The following is a 10,168-nucleotide window of genomic DNA, read 5'->3' on the forward strand; positions in this document are numbered from 1 at the left end:
GGTACAGAATAGAGGACACGGACACAAACCCAAATAAATACAATTTTCTCATACTAGACAAAGGGGCCAAAAATATGCAATGGAGAAAAGATAGCCTCTTCAACAAATGGTGCTGGGAGAATTGGAAATCCATATGCAATAGAATGAAACTAAACCCATATCTCTCACCATGCACGAAACTAAACTCAAAATGGATTAAGGACCTTGGAATCAGACCAGAGACCCTGCAGATTATAGAAGAAAAAGTAGGTCCAGATCTTCAACATGTCGGCTTAGGACCAGACTTCCTCAACAGGACTCCCATAGCACAAGAAATAAAAGCAAGAATCAATAACTGGGATAGATTCAAACTAAAAAGCTTTCTCTCAGCAAAGGAAACTATCAGCAATGCGAAGAAAGAGTCTACAGAGTGGGAGAAAATCCTTGCCAATCATACTTCAGATAGAGCACTAATCTCCAGAATCTATAAAAAACTCAAAAACTCTACACCAAGAATGCAAATAATCCAATCGACAAATGGGCTAAGGAAATGAATAGACACTTCACAGAAGAAGATCTACAAGCAATCAACAAACATATGGAAAAATGTTCAACATCTCTAGTAATAAGAGAAATGCAAATCAAAACCACCCTAAGATTCCATCTCACCCCAATTAGAATGGCGAATATCAAGAATACGAGCAACAACAGGTGTTGGCGAGGATGTGGGGAGAAAGGTACACTCATACATTGCTGGTGGGGCTGCAAATTAGTGCAGCCACTCTGGAAAGCAGTGTGGAGATTCCTTAGAAAACTTGGAATGGACCCTCCATTTGACCCAGCTATCCCACTCCTTGGCCTATACCCAAAGGACTTAAAATCAGCATACTACAGAGATACAGCCACATCAATGTTCATAGCTGCTCAATTCACAATAGCCAGACTGTGGAACCAACCTAGATGCCCTTCAATTGATGAGTGGATAAAGAAACTGTGGTATATATATATACAATGGAATATTACTCAGCCATAAAGAATGATAAAATTATGGCATTTGCAGGCAAATGGATGAAATTGGAGAATATCATGCTAAGTGAGATAAGCCAATCTCAAAAAGCCAAAGGTCGAATAATATCGCTAATAAGTGGATGAGGACACATAAAGGGGGGAGGGAAGGTTTAGTGTTAGGGTTAGAGTTAGGGTTAGGGAGGGGGGCAAGTATGGAGGAAGGAAGTACTGTATAGAGGGTAAAGAGGGGTGGGAGGGGTGCGGGGAAGGGAAAAAATAACAGAATGAATCAAACAACATTACTCTATGTAAATTTATGATTACACAAATGGTATGCCTTTACACCATGTACAAACAGAGAAACAACATGTATCCCATTTGTTTACAATAAAAAAAAAAGAATGCAAATAATCCAATCGACAAATGGGCTAAGGAAATGAATAGACACTTCACAGAAGAAGATATACAAGCAATCAACAAACATATGGAAAAATGTTCAACATCTCTAGTAATAAGAGAAATGCAAATCAAAACCACCCTAAGATTCCATCTCACCCCAATTAGAATGGCTATTATCAAGAATACAAGCAACAACAGGTGTTGGCGAGGATGTGGGAAAAAAGGTACACTCATACATTGCTGGTGGGGCTGCAAATTAGTGCAGCCACTCTGGAAAGCAGTGTGGAGATTCCTTAGAAAACCTGGAATGGAACCACCATTTGACCCAGCTATCCCATTCCTTGGCCTATACCCAAAAGACTTAAAATCAGCATACTACAGGGATACAGCCACATCAATGTTCATAGCTGCTCAATTCACAATAGCCAGATTGTGGAAGCAACCTAGATGTCCTTCATTGATGAATGGATAAAGAAACTATGGTATATATATACAATGGAATATTACTCAACCATAAAGAATGATAAAATTATGGCATTTGCAGGCAAATGGCTGAAATTGGAGAATATCATGCTAAGTGAGATAAGCCAATCTCAAAAAACCAAAGGTCGAATAATATCGCTAATAAGTGGATGAGGACACATAAAGGGGGGAGGGAAGGTTTAGTGTTAGGGTTAGAGTTAGGGTTAGGGAGGGGGGCAAGAATGGAGGAAGGAAGGACTGTATAGAGGGAAAAGAGGGGTGGGAGGGGTGGGGGGAAGGGAAAAAATAACAGAATGAATCAAACAACATTACCGTATGTAAATTTATGATTATACAAATGGTATGCCTTTACGCCATGTACAACATGTATCCCATTTGTTTACAATAAAAAATAAATAAATAAATAAAATAAAATAGCATAAAGCAAAATGCAAATACATACACACACAAAAACAACTAAAATGGCACGTACAGCCATAGAAACCAAAATATGTACCCCATTTGCATACAATGAATCAAAATGCAGTTTGTAAAAATTAAAAAAAAATTTTAAATGAATTTAAAAACTCTAAATGGGGAAACCCTAAATAAATTCAATAGATTGTGTCAATAACAGTATCCTGGGTGTGACATTGCACAATTGTTTTGCAAAGTGGTACCTATATAGGTCAAATGGCATAAAGACTACAACATAGGATCTGGCTATACTGCTTCTTACAGCTGCATGTGAATCTACAATAATCTCCAAATAAAGACTTTAGTTTGAGTCTCCTCTTTAACGATATATTTTTGACAGTACTGAATATGTCATTGAAGAAGAAACGTTCTTGTGAGCACACATCCCTTATGAATGAACACATAAAATGCAGAGACCCTCTAAGTCTGCCTTCTGCTGCTCCTCACCCTCCTGCCATTCTACACTGTCAGTCTACATGGACAGCGGCAGGAAGAAAAATTCAAGGAATTAGCATTCTTTACTAAAACTACACAGTTTGTTTTAATAATATCTTTGGATTTGTTTTCAAAACCCTTTAAAATAAACATCTCGAAGCTAGTTGATGATGCATACTAATGAATGCTAACAATTAATAACTACCATAATGGTAAGAAATGTTGATGCTGATGGAAAAAACTGAGATGGTTGTGGAGATGAGAACGAAAATGAGATTGTCGTATTAAAATACTCCAAGAGTAGCCTTAGACTCTAAGCTTCCCTACCCACAAGACGACCCTACCAATACAAGAAAAAGTAACAGTCCTGGGGGATAAAACATGATTCACAGAGCAGGTTTAAACCAAAACTCTAATTATCCCTTTAGTGAGGATTACAGTCTCCAGAGTGATGGCATCCCACGAGATGTTCTGCAATTATCAATTTAAACAGAACCCAAAGTCTTCCAAGCTCCGTGACCCATGTTTCATGACTGTACTAGACACTCAGTAAACTTCAACTAGCTATATATCTGTATACTCTCAGCATTTGCTAACTGTTGAAATCAAAGACATCTCACAAAATTTCCAGGAGAAGGTGTTTCATTTTCCCTCAGCACAGGTATTTAGTTTCATACCTAAAACAAATGTATTCCTCTAGAGGAGGTGGCTTATTTGAAGGTGGGGGTTGTCAGTATCTGGCACATTACAGTGATGAGGCTAGCCTTAGGCTTTAAATTTTTTTATGATAGGAAAGATACAGTCATCTTTGGGATATTTTAGAATTCCAAGGATTGAAATCATTGGAATGAAATATCCTTTGTCAGATTATTTTAATAATATGACGTCAAAGCTTTTGCTTTAACACCTGAAAAAAGATTCATTTTCTCATTTCAAATCAATTAAGTGTTCAGTGAGTTAAATCATTCATTTGCCTATCACCTTTTAAAATGTTGTTGTTGTGTTAAAATATCATACCTATACTTAATCAGAGTGAACTATGCATTAGTGTATTTATTAATAATGAACTCTCTTTCTGAAATTAAGCATAACATTTTTTTGCAATTTTCCAAAAATTAAAATGTACAAGAAAAATCTTTATTCCATGAATGAACTCTTATTTATAACGGAGGCTACTTACAACCATATATTTACCTTCATCTTCAAGTGCTCTTTTCTATGTGTTCTGTGTTCTTTGGCAGCAATCCTGAGCTTCTGAGGACTTGGTAGGACTAAAGGTAATGACTACAGTAACTCATGGGAAACATGTCATTCACATTGACCTACTTTATATTATTAGAAAATTGTAGAAGTGAAAAATTAGATCTCAGCTGTCTAGGTTGGTCCTGTACACTGGTATTCATATCACACCCCAATAAGTGAATGGTTTTCACTTTATGAGCTTTGTAAGACACTTTATCTATAATAATCGTTTTCAAGGTGGATTTTCTGTTTCTTACCATATTAGAGATAGAGATTGAGTAAAGGAGAATATGTGATATTCTTAATGTATTCTTTAGAAAAAATTATTTTGTACTAAATGGAATTAATATTTAAAAACTTAAGCTAACTCTGATAGTAGTTATTATAAAGTTAAATATCTCTTCTCCAAAAAAATGTAATATATAAAGCTTACAATGCAATGCACATTTACTTGTCTCTGTGCTACATCCTAAGGATTAAGGATTTTAAACTCTTATTCCTAAGAAATATAGTTAGTGCCAGTTATTATATGAATCAAATGAAATAATTTATTTTAAAATCTTGCATAAAAAGGAGATTAAAAAATATTTCATGCAAACAAATGCATGAATAGAAAATATATGGAAAGTTATTCACCCACCAGTGTAAGGCTCCATGTAGCAGAAAAATGAGTTTTGTTTTGGTGTTGTCACATTTCTAATTTACTATAATGCATACATATTGTCTTTACAATATAAAACATACGCATAGAAATTAAAAACAAGATCCCTTTTCTATCAGAATTATAATAAATTCATTTTACTAAATAATAATGAACTTATACATAAAAATAATCTAAAATAAACAATAGTATTGTGGAGACAAAGCAGACTGGTAGTGAGAGTCTTGAATTTCAGGACCAGGTCTGCCTCCAATTACCTGGGACACCATGAGTAATTTATTTAACTTTTAGAGCTTCAATTTACTATACAATGAAAAAAAGCAAAACAAACTACAGCATTCCTTTATTTTTGTGCACTAAGCACATATAAAGATGTCAGTGTAAGGCATATCACAATCACACATTTCTTAGGCTGCAGGAGTGCAGATTCATAAGGCTACACATGGAAGACAAGGCAAGAAGCTCACAACCAATAGAGAGCAGAGGTAAGTTTGATTCCAAGTTACAAATAATTAGTAGGCCCTGGGCAAGTCACTTTATATCTAGCAACAATTTTCTCAGTATGACATGGGAATAAAAATTCTGCTCTAAACAGATAACAACCCATAGTCAAAACTTTTAGAAGCTAGGCAATTGGCTTTAGAAAAACATGTGTAAACTACAGAGGATGGCACAAAAGTTGACAATCATATTATCAGATGTAGAAATTACTTGTCACTCAATGATATGTGACCACCATATCACCCTAACATTGCCTCAGTTTCAGATGTTTCCATGCCTTCACATGGAAGGCACATGCAATTTAGAAACTGCATATACGATAGTGAAATTCCATTTCTGAAACAAATTCAATCTCCAACTACAAAATATGAAATATACTATTAGTCTGTAGGAGAGGTTCTCAACATGTATGCATCCACATCCAGGAGAGAGTCCTGAAACTATGACTTGTCCAGAGATTGCTGGGCTACATTCCAGAGATTCGGATTTAGTAGGATGGGCTAAGACCTGGATGCTCCAAGAAAAGGCAAAGCTGTTGGTCCATAGACAACAAGTAGATCTGATGATCTTGGATTTCTTAGAAGAAAGGAAAGAGTTCTAGATCTTGATCCCTTTCCTGTCATCTTCGAGATCTCTGAAACACTCAGGAGCTGCCCCTTCACTCACCAAACAGCAGGAGTGAGGGGAAGATCTATCAGCCACAGACAGGATGGCTCATCAGGCACCAAAGGCAGAAAACTAGCTTCACCAAGCAGTACAAGGGCAGCCTCTCACAGGTTCTTCTTTACCATCTCAAAGGCCTCCCACCCGGAGAAATGGCTGCAGAAAATGACTCCACAGTGACAGAGTTCCTTCTTGGGGGATTAACAAAACAGCAGGGGCTCCAGCTCCCCCTCTTCATTCTCTTCCTGGGGATCTACATGGTTACTGTGATGGGAAACCTGGGCATGATCACCCTCATTTGTCTGAACCCTCAGCTTCACACCCCCATGTACTACTTCCTCAGCAACTTGTCACTTGTGGATTTCTGCTACTCCTCTGTCATTACCCCTAAAATGTTGGTCAACTTTGTGTCCCAGAAGAACGTCATCTCCTACGTGGGTTGCATGTCTCAGCTCTACTTCTTCCTTGTTTTTGTCATTGCCGAGTGTTACATGCTCACAGTGATGGCCTACGACCGCTATGTAGCCATCTGCCACCCTTTGCTTTACAACATCATCATGTCCCAGGCCCTCTGCTCTGTGCTGGTGGCTTTGGTCTATGCTATGGGACTCATCGGTTCAACAATAGAGACGGGTCTCATGTTGAAACTGCACTATTGTGAGCCCCTCATCAGCCACTACTTCTGTGACATCCTCCCGCTGATGAAGCTCTCCTGCTCCAGCACCTATGATGTAGAGATGGCAGTCTTTTTTCTAGCTGGATTCAACATCATAGTCACTAGCTTAACAGTCCTTGTTTCTTATGCTTTCATCCTGTCCAGCATCCTCCGTATCAGCTCCACAGAGGGCAGGTCCAAAGCCTTCAGCACCTGCAGCTCCCACCTTGCAGCTGTGGGGCTGTTCTATGGATCCACTGCATTCATGTACTTAAAGCCTTCCACTGCCAGTTCCCTGGCCCAGGAGAATGTGGCCTCTGTGTTCTACACCACAGTGATCCCCATGCTCAACCCCCTGATCTACAGCCTGAGGAACAAAGAGGTAAAGGCTGCCCTGCAGAAGACACTGAGGAGAAAACTCTTCTGATGCAAATGTTCTTGTTCTTCTCAATATAAAAACAAGTTGTTAGAACTATCAGAAGGATGCCCTTTGCCTGCCTAACCAGTTGAGATGGGAAACAATCGCATCTCTATGTAGTTGGGAAAATACCTACCCTCCTTCTTTCCTTTTCCTTCCCTCCATCTCTTCTCTCATTTTATTTGAAACCTCATATTCTTTCATGTGGGATCCATTTCCTCTACCTTGAGCCCTTGCTTAAACATTTATTACATCAATTCTAAGTTAATATAAATTAAATTTTCAATATTGAGTGTGGGAGTCATTCATGGTCTTAGTATATTCAATGTAGAAAATGTTACTCAATTCCTACTTTGGGCACTTGAGAACATTTAAGGTAAAAAGAATTGAATTTAAAAGTCGCCAGATAGTGACACTCAGACCTTTTCTAATCCAGATTCCTCCCTCTCCTCTCTTCTACCCCTCTCTAACATTTCTACCTGAGAAGTTCTATCTGATTCCTTTATGTAGTTTTCTTAGTAAAAACAACAATAATAATAACACCATTAACATGTTTTGGTGCTTACTCTCAACCATGCAATGCTTTTTTTTTTTTTTTTTTTGAGGTTGCTTTTTAAAATTTTTTTTATTTGTTACAATTAGTTATACATGACAGTAGAATATACTTTGATACATCATATATAATGAAGTATAAGTTCTCATTTTTCTGGTTATACATGATGTTGAATACCACTAGTCTTATAGTTATATATGCACATGGGATAATAATGTCTGATTCATTCTACTATCCTTCCTACCTCATACCCCTTCCCATCCTTCAATCCCCTCTACCTAATATAAAGTAACTCTATTCTTCCCTAGTGCCCCCCCCCATTGTGAACTAGCATCCACATATCAGAGAAAACATTCGGCCTTTGGTTTGGATGGTTTAATTTCACTTAGCATGATATTCTCCAGCTCCATCCATTTACCGGAAAATACCATAATCTCATTCTTCTCTAAGGCTAATATTCCATCATATATATATTCCATCATATATATAAGTGTGTGTATATATACACACACTACATTTTTTTAATCCATTCATCTGTTGAAGGTCACCTCAGTTGGTTCCAGAGTTTAGCTATTGTGAACTGAGCAGCTATAAACATTGATGAGGCTGTATCACTGAATTATGCTGATTTTAAGTCCTTTGGGTATAAACCAAGGAATGGAATAACTGGGTAAAATGGTGTTTCCATTCCAAGTTTTCTGAGGAATCTCCATACCACTTTCCATAGTAGTTGCACCATTTTGCAGTCCCACCAGCATGTACCTTTTTCCCCACATCCTTGCCAACATTTATTGTTACTTGTATTCTTGATAATTGCCATTCTGACTGAAGCAAGATGAAATCTTAGGGCAGCTTTGATTTGCATTTCTCTAATTGCTAAAGATGATGAACATTTTTTTCATATGTTTGTTGATCAATTGTATTACTTTTTCAGTGAAGTGTCTGTTCAGTTCCTTAGCCTATTATTGATTGGGTTATTTGTTTTTTTTGGTGTTAAGTTTTTTGAGTTCTTTTTATATCCTGGAGATTAATGCTCATCAACTCTTCTCAGTGCTTTCTGTTCTGTCTCAATTGCATCTTATCACAGGTACCTACTAAGGCAGCCTTATTACATAGACCTAGAAACTCGGTTTAGTAACCTGCTTGAAGCCCACAAATAGTAAATAACATAAACCAGACTTCAACCTGAGAGGCTAGAGAGCCCACACTCTGGCTCTCACGCATTGTCCCCTTCACTGTAGGCTGACAATCCCTTTAAACAGTCTACTAAAACTGCCCTAGCTATGCTGTTCCAATTTCAAATGCCTCCTGATAATAATTTCTCAAATCCCCCCTTTTGTCATCTGTCTCAACTCTTTGTCTTCACGTGCAACATCTTCAAGATGGCAAAAGAAGATTATATCAGGATGACGGACTCCACCCTGGCCTTTTCAGTTTTAGCACTGAAAGGCCCACATCCTGGGGAATCCCTCAGTCCCATGTAAACCAGATTGACTGCTCACTCCAAGATATACATTGCTGCAAACTCTCTTTTACTACCTAAACCATTGGTCTATGGCCAACCTCATTCAGTGAATCCAATTGCCATGAGATCAAATTCATTCCCCAATTGCTTATAACAGTATCAAAGATACTTATTTTAACTAAGATGGGCTAAAGGATTTATGGGCATCCTCTTGTCATTTAGAGAAATTTTGGATATACAATTGTAAAAATCAGTGGTTTAATATGAGAAATGGTAATAACTAGTTGTCTCAGGCAGAAAGGGAATCGATGCACATAATTACCTGCTCACAGCTTTTGAATCACTAAAGAAGGTGTGAGGGAGACCCCAGAGGGATTCCATATCCAGGTTGAAATGACCTAGAAGTCAGGAAGCTCCAGCTTCCTCTATAACTGCTGCCATGGTATGAGAATGCTTCTCATACCATGAAACTGAGATATAAATGATAGAATGCTGGAATAAGCATCACCCAGAAATCTAATAGAAAAGCAGATCTTCAGAACCACTCCAGACCTACTGCATTACAGGGTAGAGTCCAGCAATCTGTTTTAACAAGCCCTCAGGTAACTCTGACCACATCAAAGGGGGAGAACCTCCCACTCCCACCATTAAAAATCTCACACAAGTCCATTTAATTAGTGGAAAGTAACTTCTAGGATGCTAGCTACAAGAAAATCAGAAAAATACAGTTTTTAGCTTTTTAACCTGACTAGAAGTTGAGTCAAATGGCTATTGAGAACGTCGTACCTAAGTAGCTTCTCTCCTCATTTTCGCCAGACCTCTTTCTAGTATGAAATGAGATCTCAGCCGCTATAGATCCCTTCTAATGAGAATTAAACATAGAAAATATGTCTTTATCTATAGGTGAGAAATCATAAAGTGAAGAAATGATGTATTTTTATTATACACAAATATAGGTTTTGTTCAGCAAAGGACAAAAGTGGTAGATTTAATAGCCATAACATGCAATGGGAGAAGAAATACAATACAATGGGAGAGCATTTTATATCCAAATAGCACATATAATAAACTGCAGCAAAACACAAATGTCATGTGGGAGCTCAGACCTACAAAAGAAGGTTCAGGGCTCAGCAGGTGGAAGAAGATTCAAGACTCACAATAGTATACATGCTTTATTCAAATGTGGCAGCCTCAAGCTTCAACTTTAGCCCCAGCCAGTTCCATTTTGTCCCCTATTAGCCTCTGAGTCT

The 10,168-nt window shown here is 37.8% G+C and overlaps 1 protein-coding gene across 1 annotated transcript; it reads left to right on the forward strand.

Moving 5' to 3' along the window:
• Positions 1 to 5,709: 5,709 nt before the first annotated feature.
• On the forward strand, positions 5,710 to 6,909 carry LOC306640104 (olfactory receptor 8A1; the record flags this gene model as incomplete). The annotated part of the gene is made up of 1 exon (XM_079104004.1): positions 5,710 to 6,909. The coding sequence occupies exon 1, from the start codon at positions 5,980 to 5,982 to the stop codon at positions 6,907 to 6,909; it is 930 nt and encodes a 309-aa protein (XP_078960130.1). The 5' UTR covers positions 5,710 to 5,979.
• Positions 6,910 to 10,168: the final 3,259 nt, after the last annotated feature.

The sequence above is a fragment of the Sciurus vulgaris genome (assembly GCF_902686455.1).
Source record: "Sciurus vulgaris genome assembly, chromosome: 11".
NCBI classification, from domain to species: domain Eukaryota; kingdom Metazoa; phylum Chordata; class Mammalia; order Rodentia; family Sciuridae; genus Sciurus; species Sciurus vulgaris.